We start from the raw sequence: 16305 nt of genomic DNA, 5'->3' as shown, positions 1-16305 counted from the left end.
CAAATTCTTTTTCAACTTGTTTTTGAATATTAATAAATTCTTTATCTTCTTCGAGCAATTGTTGAACAATCGATGTACGATATTTCCGGACATACGCTTCATCCGGATGACGATTTTCCTGCCTATATAACAAAATAAGATAATCTGCTTGTAATTCAAGAAATTCTTCTCGTGAATTAATTTTTGCAGACGCGTACTTCAGTAAATATTTCTTAAATGCTTTTGCATTGAATTTTCGCATCTGAACCATCCATCGAAGAACAAGCGGAAAACTCATGCCGAAATCTTTGTATTCGGTTTGAAGCGTTTCAAGTAACTTATCGTTTTCTTCATCATTATTTTTGACTAAACCTATGCGCCGCCATATTTCGCATGCAATCCCGACAATTTCACCGTGTGAAATTTTTTGTTGATGCACAGTTACAGACATCTTGTCATATATGTTGTCTCACAATATATTTTCTAACATTTCGGGACCACATAATCAAATATTGATCTGTGGCTGGTGATATTTTCTTGATATTGTTCATCGTCTGTGATGTTCGATTCGTCCATTTCGCCTTCATCATCGCTGCTGTCGTAATTTTCGGTATAACCACACTTTCTTGTACCACCAATAATATAATTTTTTAATGATAATGCGGGCGTTTTTGATAATTCGGTTTCATCATCGCTCGAATCACTTTCATCGTCGTATGTGATAACTAATGCAGGTATCGGATATTTTTTAAAACAAGACGCAAAGTCTTCGTAATATCCGTCGGGTGTCGTTGTTGCTCCACCTACGAAACCTTCAGAAATATATTCTGTGAAATCTCCATTGTATGCGAGCAATATATCTTCGGGTGTTGCAAGACTATTCATTGTATATATATGTTATATATTTGTTATATGTTTCATATAATAACTTCCCGCTGGCTGACTCAATATGTTGCGACGCATCTGAATAATTTTATAAATATGAAATAAAACTTCTTCATTGGTGTCTGCTATGGCATCGAGATCGATATCAACTTCTTTTTTTCCGCCGGTCTGCATGATAACACTATTACCGATTTCCATCATGACTAATGATAGTTCCGAAATCTTTGTTTGTCGATCAAGAATATCTGCATTCTCGATGATGAAAGTTTTTTGTTGACTTATATTGGGAGAATCTGACATTGTTGCTCAAATATTGTTACCAAAAAAAACATCTAAATTCTTCAAGGAGAACGCTGTGCATTGTACATCATACTCCAAATATTGCTATTTTTTTCGATAATTTCTTGATCATTATAGACCACAGTTAATTCTCTTACAGCAACAAGAAAGTCAAGAATATTTTTCAATATTTCTGCAAACATTGTGCGCGGCTAAGCATCAATAGGTGGTGATACATTATTATCTTTTATAATAGCAATGAGCGGTGAGATCTATAAATATTTAATGTGCGCGACCATAACCCATCAACGGGAACACTTTCACCGCTGATGGCGCGACGAATAATGTCTAAGGCGCTCACCATTTCATTCGAATTTTTCAATCTTATAGGTCCGGTCCACGTTGGACCGTTTTCCCACGCAAGTATTTCTTCGGTTTCGGTATCTGTCGACCGATACGAATATAATAAACGTTCAAAAAACCAAATATCTTCTTTTCGAAGGGTTGCACGCCTTTCAAGCTCAATTTTAACTTTTTCAAACATGGGAGTTAATTCAATAGCTGCACTCTGGTCAAGCACTCCTTGTAACCGGTATATAAGAACGTCTTGATCACATGTGAGGATCATTCCAGCCGCACTTATATGTTGCTGCATTGGTCCATGTGATGTCATTATTATGCGAACCGGAATTATTTGACCAATCGATAATGTTTCAAGCGCTTTTGATGGTAAAAGGGTAATAATGGCTTGTGCTGTTGTTCCTTGATCTTTATAATTACATAGCATCATTTGTTGTTTGCTAACGACTTCAGCACCAATAATAATATCCCATTTACTTACGACGACAACATCCGCAACAAATTTAACGTCAATATATCCTTTTCCGGAATTATTTGTGCGCATAATACAGCATGGGCTGAAATCAAGGATCGATTTCACATTCAAAATAAATGCACCTTTAAAGCAGCAATTAACATATGTTGCGCGAATCTCAGATAACAAGTGACGCTTGATATCTGCGCAGAAATTAATCGGATTCGACACATCTATTGTTACTTCGATAACTTTTTCGTAATACATTGTGTCGCATATATATACAAATATAATGTGATCTCAAATTTGTGAATTATTTATCATCACCAGTTTTTCCCATTAACGCGGACACGGTCGGCGGCTTATCATTAAATAAATATAACCATCGAAGACCTGCTGTCATTCCATTTATAGCAGATCTTGAGTTCTCTTCGAGGCCGAGAAGATATATCTTGATAATATTACACATATCAATCGTCGTGGAAAGATATTGAGCATCATCTATTGATGAAATTAAAAATTTCTTTTGATCGATGATTGAGCGCAGCCGCTGAATTTGTTTTTCAAGTTCTTTGCGCGACCGTGTTTCACATACTGCACCTCTTGCTAAGTTACGTATATCTCCTTGTTTTGCAAGTGTTTCAGCTCGCAACGTTTGAATAGGCGGCCTAATCTTGAAACGTACATTTGTAACGGTTTCTTCGCCCGAACTCGTAAAACCAATAATAATATCGTTTTCATGATGACGCCGCCCAATCGCAAAATCAGTATGACTAGCGCTATACCAGCGCGAATATGCTCCCTCATAAAGGTTGACTGCTTCGGTCGTCACATAGCCGACTACGTCATTCGGATTTTTTAAATGTGTGCCGCGAAATATCCGCGATGCCGCCGGAGTCGTTGCATCAGCAACAGTTACAACAATGCGAAATCTTCTATACATATCGCGCACACGTTCATCATCTATCGTGATTGGTTCGGATGTCATTATAAATTTTCGGATAAGCGTATAATGAAAATTTGCGCCGAACTTTATGAGCGAAACTTCGATTATAGATTTTGCATCTGGTTGTAAAAATTCGCGTTCGAATTCGCGGAGCCTCACCTCCCAATTTTGTGTCGACCGTTCTGTGCGGATATAATCAGAAACATTTATTGATATATTTGTTGGTATTGGTACATTGCGCAAGTATGATTCGATATCGATCATTGACACACCATCCGGCTGTACTTTTGATGCAACATAGAAACGACCAGTTCTGGTAACCATTACTAGTGGTTCACCAACCGGTCTTCGTAAACTTTCCAGCGCGAGATTAAAATTTCCTTCATCAAATAAATTTGGATCAAAACTGATACCGCGTACCGCACCAACGCGTACAGCTGCCCATAAATCATCGTATGTCCATACTGGTCGTATGCGAAATAAAACACGACATATCGCTGCTGTTGTTGCGACTTCGCGCTCACCATGACCATATGCTAAATATGTTGATACCTTCATGGGGCGCTGTGCCGGACCAACAACCGGAACGTATGGGAGCGCATCAATGCTTGATTTCATTTCGCCATCGGGCGCGAGTACCATACGAATTCTATCATAATTTGCGAATCCGTCGATCGCATACCTGTGAAATGCGCGTTCTACTTCTTGAATAACAAGATATTCGCGACCCTTATCGATATATCGTTGAAGTTCAGGTGAAATACGACCATCGCTTCGAGTACTGACGAACACCGAAATTTTTACATTCCGATCATCAATGGGGAGATCATTATGCGAATCTTTGCGCACAACGCGGCCAAACATCTGGAGCATCGTGGGAATATCAGTCGGTAAACTCAATACAAATTGATGTAGAACTGCGCGGAAATTAATTCCTTCTCGAATAATTTTACTCCCAATAATGACCCGATATTGATACCCTTGAAAATTTGTGAGCGCATTATACCGCGCAATACTGCGGACCATAACAATTCTATCGATGTCACTATGTGCGACGACGAAACGCGCAGAAATATAATCGTGAGGTATCGATGACGCATGTTCGGAGCGCGCGATACCACATACCGCGCATATAGTTGCGTCAGTCGGCGCAGATAATTCGTCAGTAAATCCATTCATTCGTAATGCTTCTTGTATCAAAAGAACTCCGGACATGCGAACGCGATGATGATAAATCATAATTTAACCTGGACCCGCGCGAACCGCATCAATTGTTGCTCTCACGACAGCAGCATATTTCGAACTATAATATTTTAAGCGTAGAGTCCAAGAAACGAACCCGTTATCACATATGTTCCAGATGATACTCCTGCTTCTGCGCCTTTTTCGATAATAACTCCGGCTTGAGTGCGCCACTCATCAGACGCCTGACTTAAACTTGTTGTGGTTTCTCCGGATTTATAAAGACCATAACTATCATTCGCATTCATTGCCGCATCAGGTTCAAATTCTGGGTTGGGAAATACCATATCATATAAAGTATATGCGTTTGCTGCGAGACCCCCACTTCCTCTCATTTCGCGATCAAGTGTGCGCTCATGATAGGGTGTCATCGGGCACAATGTCATCTTTAAGTACGGAACATCAGCAACTTCATCTCCAACAAATATACGACGAGGGTACGACCTTACATCCGAACCTAATAAAAATGATATTCTACCTGCAGCGAGATGTGCGATCTTATCGAGTGCACCTTCGCGTAACTGCGATACGATAAAATTTGATGATTCATCACCATCAGTTTTTGGTGTCATTGTTCGTATGAAAAAATCGGATCTGTTGAGTGGTCGTCCGCCGGGAAGTGCGGATAACGGAACAAGAAGATTGAGAAGATCAACACTTTCTGCTGCACTCCCGGTCATAGGTGTCGCAGACATAAAAACTGTTCGTGGAGCTTCAGCGCCGAGAAGATCGAGCACATATTGTATTGCTATACCATAATTATTCGTCTCAAGAATATTGTATACATTATGGATCTCATCGCAGAATAAAAAACCTCCGCGCATTTCTGCGCACAAATCTTTATTGATGAGAACATCTCCGCGCTTAAATGCGTCATCGAGTTCTTTGAGAAATGTTCCTCCATCGGCACGACTATATAATACTTGAACATCAAATCCGCGTTCCAAACCTGCGCGAGTAACGACGATAAGATGATTCGCAAATTCTTTATAACCATAGAACTGAAAGTTTCCACCTCTGCTGCGATCAGTTATGCGCCGATGAAGGACTCCAATAAAACTTGATAATTGACGCGCTTCAATGGATGCGGGTCCCATCGCACTTGCTGCAGCTCTGCGTCGTCGCAACTCTTCGACTTCCGTTTGCGAAACAAATCCGAACTCGGGGTATTTCATCATATCTTCCAAGATGTTTTCGCGCGCTGTAAAACTGAGGATGAATATAGTTGGTGATCGTTCTCCGATTGCGGCACGCGCGCGATATTGACGCACAAATTCTTGACTGATACTGATCGCTGCAATAGATTTTCCGACTCCCGTTTGCCATTTGATGAGCAATCGTGTAAAATTCGTATCCGGATTATCGAAGTTACGAATAAATAATTGCGCGCCATTAAGCCGCAAACCAGGCAAGAATAATTGAGATGCGGGCGATTCAGGAATAAATCCATCCCATCGCTCACTTGAATAACTGAGGGGTCCGCGAAATTGAAACTCTTTGCGAGATGCAACGTCTTCTAAGAGTTTTTGAATTGATTCTTCTGCTACCTCACTCCCTGGTAAAGTTGATGCTTCAATCGGAACATGAAGATAAGACATTGTCTCCTATATATTTATGATCATAAAAAATGCGACACGCGCGAACACACAATCACGTACATTTAATGTTTATTGATCGAATCAATTAACTGTTCGGTCTCAGATTCATCAATATTGGATGATATTTTTTGTTTTATTCCCGCATATGGGCCAATAAAGAATAAACCGTGATAGTAAATATAAATTCCAATCACCAGAATCATAAGTACTATAATAATTGCTAATGACATGCGCGCATGTGCAGCGATCATATCTGTCATTTTATCTATGTAAGATTTATTAACGGTAGTAGTGCAACCGAGTGGGTCTGACATTCTCTATATCTATAGATAGAGAATATATATATGTTTTCTCCAAACATTAAGGTGCTCCACCTTGGTGCATTAAGTCTTGAAGTTGTGCATTAGATAATCCAGTACCATCATATGCTCCATTGATAATATCTTGAAAACGTTTTTCGCCATATCCATCGTGTTGATATGATCCGACTGAAGTTAATGCTTGAGCTTCAGCGGTTGCTGATGGATCCCAATCAGCATTACATGTTGACATATCTGGGACATACTTTATTGGAACACAGTATTGTGATGATCCATCTGTCCGGAGTGTATAACCATCCGGACATGGTTTTGAAACGAGTCCTTCGAAGCCCGATTTTGATTCATTTCGATAATGAACAAGAACGATTATGAGTACTACAATGAGCAAAATTAGTACACCGATGATAATGCTTGTCGCCATGACATGATTACCGATCAAACTATTCAGTAAATTTTTTGTGTGTATTCTTGGATCATCAGCCATCTCTCTCGTATAGTTATATAAACTTAATCGATAAAAATACGCAAATATGTAAAAAAATTATCGATAAATTATATAATCATATTTAAGGTAATCCGCCTTGATGCATTAATTGACCGAGTTGGTCATCTGAGAGTCCAACTGCGCTATTATCATATGCCGCATTGATTGCGCTTTGAAGGCGACTTTCGCCGTATCCATCGTGATTATATGAACCAACAGATGATAATGTTTGAGCTTCGACGGAAGCTGCTGGGTCCCAGTTAGATTTACACGAGTCGGGACTCGAAGTTAATCCTTCGCGATAACCCCTATGATCGCGGTGCATATGTTCGTGTTCAACGTGACCGCTCTTATGTAAGTTAGGCATATATGCTGCAGCTTGTATAGCTGTTGTTTCGCGATGCATGGGACCTCCCCATCCAGCATCTCCGGATCCATGCCACCAAAGCGGATTATTTCCTCCATTTTTTAGATTGTGCATTGATCGGACCCCAAATGAACCTTTGTTTGCTTTTGCTCGATACTTGACGATGAAGAATGCAAGAATAATTATAACGAATATGAGAACTCCAATGAATACAGCGGTCGCAACCGAATGTTGACCGATTGTACTCTGAAGGAAATTCATAACACCAGATTGTGGTTGTGACATGTCGCCTCTACGAATGTATACTATCGCATCACAAAAATAATGCCGATATTATTTGAATGATGTACATATATATTAATAAACATGGCGCAACAAGTTTATCCACCAAATGTGATTATTAATACTATCAGAAATGGTTTCTTTCGTTATCGAGATTTTACAGCCGCGCCGCGTAGTTTAGCTCAAGGAGTTGAAATATCAACTTTCGATGATGATCGTATCGTAAGTGATATGGAACAATTTCATTATGTGCGGCTAGATGCTCTGCGTAATGTTGCACGGGGAAGACGTGACTGGGTCATAATAATCGTCTTAAACACAAACGGAAAATATTTTAATCATAGTCCCGATCTCCGCAAATTAATCGATAGTATTGATTCGGAACGACCAACAAAAGAAGGACGTCTCGATGAAGTTATTATCGTTGTCGAAAAAGAATTCTTTGATAAAAAACAACTCACAAATGTTATCGCCGATTTTCAGAAAAAACAAGCTGGAGGTCCAGATCATGAAGGTAATGCACCTTTCTATAGCGTATACCCATATGACATATTTTCTTGCATCATACCCGAAAATATTAATGTTGTGCCACATCGCATCATGTCCCAATCCGAAGTGGATGAATTTCTTCGCAGAGAATATATTTCGCGCTCAAGCATTCCAGTCATCTATAATAATGATCCACCTGTAGTGTGGATTGGTGGACGCGAAGGACAAGTAGTTGAAATTATGCGTTATTCACCGACTTCGGGTCGTACCCCATATTATCGCAGAATCGAACGCATTTTGATTCAAAAGTAGTGTCACAAGAATCAAATAATTCTTGCGTGAGGTCATCATCAATATGTTTTGTTTCTGTCCGAATATTTTTTATATATTCGAGAGGCTCAGCTGTTTTCATCGCGGCTTCGATAGTTTGTTGTACTTCTTGGATGAGCGGCATCACATCATTCATAAAATTTTTTTGACGTAATGCGGGAATATAGTTCACGTCAAATAATTTCCATGGGATCAGACCTAACAACCAATGATTTATTAGTGTTTCTTTGCGAAACAGGTCAATTTCTTATATGACTGATGTTATTTGATCGCCGCGACCATCTGCAAAACATACTTTTCCGTAATTAATGATAAATTTTTTTCTATCGATGAGCGCAAGTGTATTATTAAATATTTTTGATTCTATTTCGCCGAAATCAACAACAGATGGATCATCATTTTTTAATGATGGTATACCAAATTGATTAATATATATTTCTTCCGCACTCGGACATTCTACATTTGCATAAACTGCGATTATGCCCCACGCAAGAGGTAAAGTAAAAATATTTTTAGTATCTCTCGAATGATAGACGAAATCGTATCCGGGCATAAACCCCAAATCACTGATACTACATTTATGAAATAATGCGTCAACAAAAACTCCAAAATTTGCGATCGGTGAGAGCGCTAACCCAGATTGAACTTGTGCAATGTATTGCTTCGGAATTTTAAAATTGGGCCTACGAAATATCGGGCACTTAAATTCCAATAATATTATTTGTTGTCTGACCGGCACAATATCAACTTCTTGCGTAGTCCACAAATGAATTGTTTTTTTATCGTCATAATATATTTGTATGACCATGAACCCATCAGGACTATTTCGATGTCCTTTGTATTCGTCCCGAAATATACAAATATTATCGCCCCTAAGTTTTCCTCCGAAATCGATCTCAACATATCGTCCGATTAATTCTTCGAATAATGTCCCCCAATGACATGCAAAATTCATTGTGTTATCTCTGATGCCCATTAATATTTTTATTTTATCTTGAACGACTCCATAAAAATCTTTATAAATATTATCGCCCATTATTGCGGATAATTCTGACCCGCCGACCGATTTTCCAATCATTGCGTACCAAGCATCATCGCGCTGTTTTATTCCGTTGCGCTCATATTCTTTCACAAAATTTTCGAGAAGTTGATCAAGATCAATATTCATTTTGAGGTAATAAAAATTATTTTAATATCATTCAATTTTAACTCGATCTCTCTAAGTGAGGGACCATGACTCATAGTACGTGTTTGATATGCGATAATCCATTATCACATAAAAATAATATAGTTAAAAATCGACCATATCATCGTACATGTTTTCCGTGTTTTATATGCAAAAAAGTATTATCAACAGAACTTATTAATCGTTTTGGATATCATGATACTTGTAGAGTAAGACGGACGTTGTGGTTGGGAGACTTTCAAGTTCCAGATTATTCTACGTAGAGATGACGACCACTGCTGCTGTTGTCATCTCAAGTTGTTGAACGAGAGCGGTATGAATTATTTCTATTTTTTCTATGTATGGTGCTACCGTTTCTTCGAGTTGAATTATTTTTTGACTATCATCGGTGCTTACGGGATCTGATGGAAGTGGTAGCATCGTTGCGTCCGGTAACTCAGGTAAATTTTTTAGACCGATTGCGGCCGCGATCGCGCGAACATCATTACTGAGTTCTTCCAATGCAATCGGATCACTTTCGTGCATATCATCATAATTTTGTAAATCGATCGATGTCATCGGCGGAATAGTGATATTATATTCTATGCGTCCCTGGCAAAGACGTTCTTCAAGTGGTTTGAGCGCATTCGCGAGACGTAATATTGCGCGTCTAAGAACACTAGGTTTACGACTTCCGATTATTGACTGAACAACATCTTTCGCATGAACATATGTACGCGCATCATAATGTTCGCTTGAGTCGCCATATTCGCGTCTTCGTTCGATTTCGTATTTGCCCCATCCACCAATTGTATGTTCTACACCGCCAACTATTACGCGTTCATTCGTGACAAATATTGAGTTCATTATTATAATATGTTTGCGATACCTAACCCTATAGGAGGAGCTGAAAATACTCGACGCAGCTATCGCATCGACAACGTATCAGCTGAAATCTTTGATGGACTAACCACAACAACAGATAAATGTGCTGAAGATATTGATCATGTTCCGGGCACTCCATGTGCAACAAAAAAAATGCTCAAACCAGTCGCAGCGTTTGCGTCGTCCCGCAAATTTGGAGATGGTGAAAAAGGAATCCTTCCAACAGCTGCAACACCTGAAGCAGAGGCCGTACGTAATGCCGCATATATTTTAGGTTGTCGATCAGAGTCGTGTGTCATTGCCCATCCGGTGCTTCGCGAATTTATTGTTAAACGAAAAATCGCGGACCCTCAAGATATTAAAACGGAACTTGATCTTCGCTTTAAAGCATCTGGTCCGCGCGATAGTCTCGCGTTACTCAGCAACTATAATCTCGATGAAACACTTCAACGATGGGGCCGTGTTTTCACAGAGTTCTTTCCTTGTCCGTTCGCGATGATGGATTTCGATACTAATGGCGATTATTTTGGAGAAGCTGATCTTCCGGCAATTCTTGACGGACGCGTTGATGCGAACCTCGGCCCGAGTGTCGGAAAGGTTCGAAGAAAATTTACATGCTTTGGGTGCATAGTTAATACTGATAATAGTACTGGTCCTGGAAAACATTGGGTCGCTGTATTCGTCGACTGTCGTAGCGAACCATGGACTGTCGAATATTTCAATAGTGCGGGTCGGCCACCTCCTCGACCGATGATGAAATGGATGGAACGCACTCGTTCACAACTTTCCGATTATCGTCAGAAAAAAGGTAAAGTCATTTCTGTGCCGGTCACAGATATGGATCATCAAGAATCACAAACAGAATGTGGTTTATATTCATTGTTTTATATTCGTCGAAGGCTCGAAGGCATACCATATACATTCTTTGAACAACAGCTTGTTCCTGATGCCGCAATGACGAAATTTCGTCAACATGTATTCGCCTCATATAGATGAAATATGATTATAAAGTTTTTTGTTGCACACATTGTAAATGCAACCATGCAGACCACATACATAATCATAGCAGCTATTGTAGTTATACTAATACTTGTAGCAGCCTATGCTTACGAGAAAAACCAAGTCGGATCAAAATAGATCTATCATAGAACAATTGATTAATATAAATCATCTGTTCGCATCATACAAAAAAATATTTTGCCATGATCACAAACTTTTATTAGCCCCCTCCCCCCCGATAATAAATAATTATTAGTTATATATCAATATGCGATGCCGCAAGATCACAAACTTTTTTAAATTATATATCCACATGTGATGAGCGCGGTCATCAACAAATAAAAAATTATTTTTCAACATGTGATGCGCGGTCATCAACAAAATTATTTTTCAACATGATCACAAATAATAAATAATTATATCCGCATGATCACAAATAATTAATAATTATATCCGCATGATCACAAATAATTAATAATTATATATCCACGTGTGATGCGCACAATCACAAACTTTTATTTTTCAACATGTGATGCGCGTGATCACAAACATTTTTTAATTATTTTTTAACATGTGATGCGCGTGATCACAAACATCTATTAATTATTTTTTAACATGTGATGCGTGTGATCACAAACATCTATTAATTATATATCCGCGTGTGATGCGCGTGATCACAAACATCTTTTAATTATTTTTCAACATGTGATGTGCACGAATACAAAAAAATATTAGTTATATCCGCATGCGCATCGCATGATCACACAGACATATATTGATGTATAATCAATCTGGTTGCGCGCGATGGCAAATAATTATATATCCGCGTGTGATGCACATGATCACAAATAATTTTTAATTATATATCCGCATCGCATGCACATAACTCACAGGCATATATTAATTATAAATCAATGTGGTTGCGCAAGATGGCAAATAATTATTAATTATATATCAACATGTGGTGCATGCGATCACAAACTTTTATTTTTCAACATGTGATGCGCGCGATCACAAACTTTTATTAATTAAAAATCCGCATGCGGCGCACACGGTCGCAAATAAATAAAAAAATATGAGATCTCATATTTGTCTGCAAATAGTTTTGATATATAATTTTCTTGATATGGATATATTTGACCGGCACAATGTTTATGATAATGATTATGATAATATTATACATATTTTGGCAAAATAAGGATCAAATATGTTACCGTGAGTCAAGACCTTGGTCAAGACCTTGGTCAAGACCTTTGTCAGATCACTATGGGCCAGAAGGTCCCACTGTATATTCTAAAGGATTACACGCGCTTAACGAACCCGATCATAAAATATTAATGAATTGATTCATAAAAATTCGATCTTTATGATTCGATCTTTATGATTCGATCTTTATAAAATAATTGATCATATGCGATATTTTGAATCACCTATTTCATTATATAATATATCATGTCAGTTACATTTATAACATCTGCAATTGCTAATACAGCATCCGCTTTTGCAAACTTTGTTACTTCACCAATGAAATCCGCGCCCATAAATTCAACGCGCGCAAGCGCTAGCGCAATCACAACAAGTAATATGCGCGACCACGTACGAGAAAAAGCGATGTGGGCTGGAGCATTAACACGCATTAATATTCCAAATCTTCTCGGAGCAACAGATGACGGATCAATCATAACAATTGATCGACAACATACGCCGGCTCTACTCAAAATTTTTGACGAAATTATTGTTAATGCGACTGATCATACAATTTCGCACTTAAAATGTGCCCTCTCTCAGAGAGTCACAAAAATCGAGATTACATTTGATCCCGAGACCGGACGTTTTTCTGTTTTTAATGATGGCCCTGGTATACCGGTTATACTTCACGCAGAAGAAACACAAAAGGCCGGACATAACGTCTACATACCAGAAATCGCATTTTCACAGTTTCTTGCGGGAACAAATATAAATAAAGAACTCGACAATGTAAAAGGCGGGATCAACGGTTTAGGCGCAAAAATTGCGAATGCGCATTCCATTGAGTTCACTATTGAAACAATCGATGGTGTTAATCGTCAATCTTATCGTCAACAGTGGCGCGACGGTCTCAGTAAACGATTTGATCCTGTTATCCGCGAATGTGATCGATCAACTCCAACATATACTGTTGTGAGTTTTATACCGACATATGATGAGCTCCAATATACTACACCTCTCAACAAAAACGACATCAATGATATTGATGCATATTTGCGCTTACGAGCACATCAAGCCGCCGCATATGTCGGTGAAAATGTTTCCCTCTTTTACAATCATAAAAAATGCGAAGCAACAAGTGTTGCAACGCTTGGAAAACTTTTATTGCCGGCCGACGGTAGTCAATTGATCATACTCCAGACGCAAGTAAAATCAACCGAAGAACCATACAAACAACATCCATGGAATATTGCGGTAATAATTTTGCCCACCGGTAAAAAAGTACCTAAGAAATCAGCGATTCAAAATATGACGATCATTAACGGCGTCATAAGCAATAAAGGTTCACATATACAGTATATTAGGAAAATACTTAGTACCGCGGTCGAAAGTAAACTTCATCACATTACAAAAGCAAATAAAATAACTATGAATGATACACTTGCTGGAGTGCGCATTGTTATGCGTGGTGCGATACCTGGTGTTGATTGGGGAGGTCAGCGTAAAGATGAAATTCAAGTTTCAAAGGAAACACTCGAACATTACACATTTACCGCGACCTTTTTAAAACAATTCAGCGAAGTTGCTGCAGAAAAAATTTTACTTGCGCAAAATGTGTCATCGGCGCGATCCGGAAAAGTTGTTCACGAAAAATATACAAAAGCTCGATATGCAGGTAAATCTTCGCACAAACGCAATACATATTTACTCGCAGCCGAAGGTGATAGTGCGATCACGTTACTCCGCGCAGGTCTCACGCAAACGCGGAAAACATTACCGCCTGGCGGTCCATCGCTCGACTGGTGCGGAATCATAAGTCTTCAAGGTGTCATAATTAATGCGGCCCGAGAAGTAACAGAAATGGAAACTAGTGGCGGTGATATTATCAATGTAAGAAGTGCAAAGTTGCAAACTAATAAGCGATTAATTGCGCTCGCTGATGCGTTCGGACTTGCTTATGGACGTTCATACACTACGCCGGAAGAATTATCAACATTAAATTATGGAAAATTGGTACTTTGTGTTGATCAAGATCTTGATGGGATCGGCAAAATTGCGGCGCTAGTTCTTGTTTGGATTTATTTGTTCTGGCCTGCACTTATCGCGGCCGGATATATCGGTAGATTAATAACACCTATTGTACGCGCATATCCCCGCAGAGGTGCACGAAATCCTGTCGAATTTTATAACGAAGAAGAACTAAAAACATGGCTGAAAGAAGATCCGAGTCGACCTGAAAATTATAATATCAAATATTATAAAGGTCTCGCGACTCACGACAGCGATGAAGTTAAGCGTATGTTTAAGCCCGATGAGTTCAAACATAACATACATACATACAAAGGTGATCGTGATATGGAACGTCTTTTTAAAGTATATTTTGGTGATGATCCTTCATTGCGCAAAGATATTCTCGTGACACCAGTAAAATATCTCTCACCACAAGAGTCAATAAATCTTCAGCGATTGCAACATATTCCGGTCGGTCGTGTACAACTTGATATCGACACCAAGTCATATAAAAATGACGCAATCAAACGACAAATTCCAGGAGTAACTGATGGTCTTAATCCCGTGAGACGTAAAATATTAATGGGATCAATCAAAGAAGCTTCATCAAAAGAGCTCAAAATATATCAACTCGGCGGCGCAGTTGCGTATGGATTTAAGTATCATCATGGTGATGCTTCGCTCAATGCATCAATAATACATATGGCGCAATCATATCCGGGCGCAAGAAAATATCCGTATCTTATTGGAATAGGTCAATTCGGAAGTCGTCATGGTGATAAAGCCGGTTCAGCAAGACATATAAGTGTTAAATTGAGTCCGATCGTGAAAACAATTTTTCCACCCGCAGATCGATGGCATTTACCGTATGTATTTGAAGATGGTGAACGTGCAGAACCGCAATATTTTGTTCCAGTTATTCCGATGGCGGTGCTAGAATCATATAAAATCGTTAGCGAAGGATGGAATCATATAAGCTTTGGGCGCGACTTCAATGATGTCATCGCTGTAGTTGAAGCATACATTAATGGAAATCCAGATCTCATAAATATCGCTGAACGTCTCCACAATGAGGTTCTTAATGATTCGGTCATGACCAAAATACATCGACTTTCGAATCAATGGCCATTGCGTCCGAGTACGCGCGATTACAAAGGCGAAATTCGACCATATCGTAACGGCGAAGATTATAGCTTCGGATCATACATATACGATGAACCGTCGCGCATCATTAGGATAACTGAATTACCGATAGGTATATCGACCGCAAAATATCTTGAAACGCTCATGAAGCCGGGGCGAAGCGGTAAAGTGAACTCCCGCAGCGAATTTATTGAAACAATTAATGATCGAAGTAGCGGCGATACCGTTGAACTTGAGATCCGCCTTAATGTGGGCGCATTCGAAAAAATACTCAAAAATTTTGGAAATGCATTGATTGATCCTATCGAAGATGCTTTGATGCTACGTTCGTCGATGCGATCACAACTTAATTATTATAGCACAAATGGTGCGGTCCTCGAGTTTAGCGGATATTATTTAGCAAATATATTATATTGGGCTCCGTTGAGACGTGACCTATATGTGACGCGTTTGATACGTTCACGCACCGTCACGGAATTACGAATTTTAGAAAATAAAGAAATTATTCGCTATATCGGTTTAGCAGCTGAATTAAATCTCGCAAAAATTGAAAATGATGAATTCGCATCAGAGTTACTTCGGAGTCGAAACTTTCCTCCACTCAATACGAGCATAATTCATCAACCCGAATATATCACGAATGAAGAACTTTATGATGCTGCGATTGCGGGTCCTAACGTCAGTTATGATTATTTGCTCAATCTGCGCGAACGTGATCTCGTAAAAACTTCGGTCACTAAGAGACAAAAAACACTCAAATCGTTGTATGCTGAACTCGAAAAAATTAAATCTCAGCTTGATGAATATCCGGTAGTTGGTGCGAGCGTATGGAGAGCAGAAATCGAAGAATGTAAATCAATCATAGAGCGGGGCATTAGTACTAACTGGAAATTTAAATAA

General features: G+C 39.0%; 1 protein-coding gene across 1 annotated transcript; it reads left to right on the top strand.

Moving 5' to 3' along the window:
- Positions 1–12516: 12516 nt before the first annotated feature.
- Positions 12517–16305, top strand: LOC136078893 (putative DNA topoisomerase 2, mitochondrial). Its single transcript, XM_065794710.1, has one exon. The coding sequence runs from the start codon at positions 12517–12519 to the stop codon at positions 16303–16305; it is 3789 nt and encodes a 1262-aa protein (XP_065650782.1).

Source organism: Hydra vulgaris, chromosome 03, assembly GCF_038396675.1.
Source record: "Hydra vulgaris chromosome 03, alternate assembly HydraT2T_AEP".
In the NCBI taxonomy this organism is placed as follows: domain Eukaryota; kingdom Metazoa; phylum Cnidaria; class Hydrozoa; order Anthoathecata; family Hydridae; genus Hydra; species Hydra vulgaris.
This window is presented reverse-complemented; position numbering and strand designations above follow the sequence as displayed.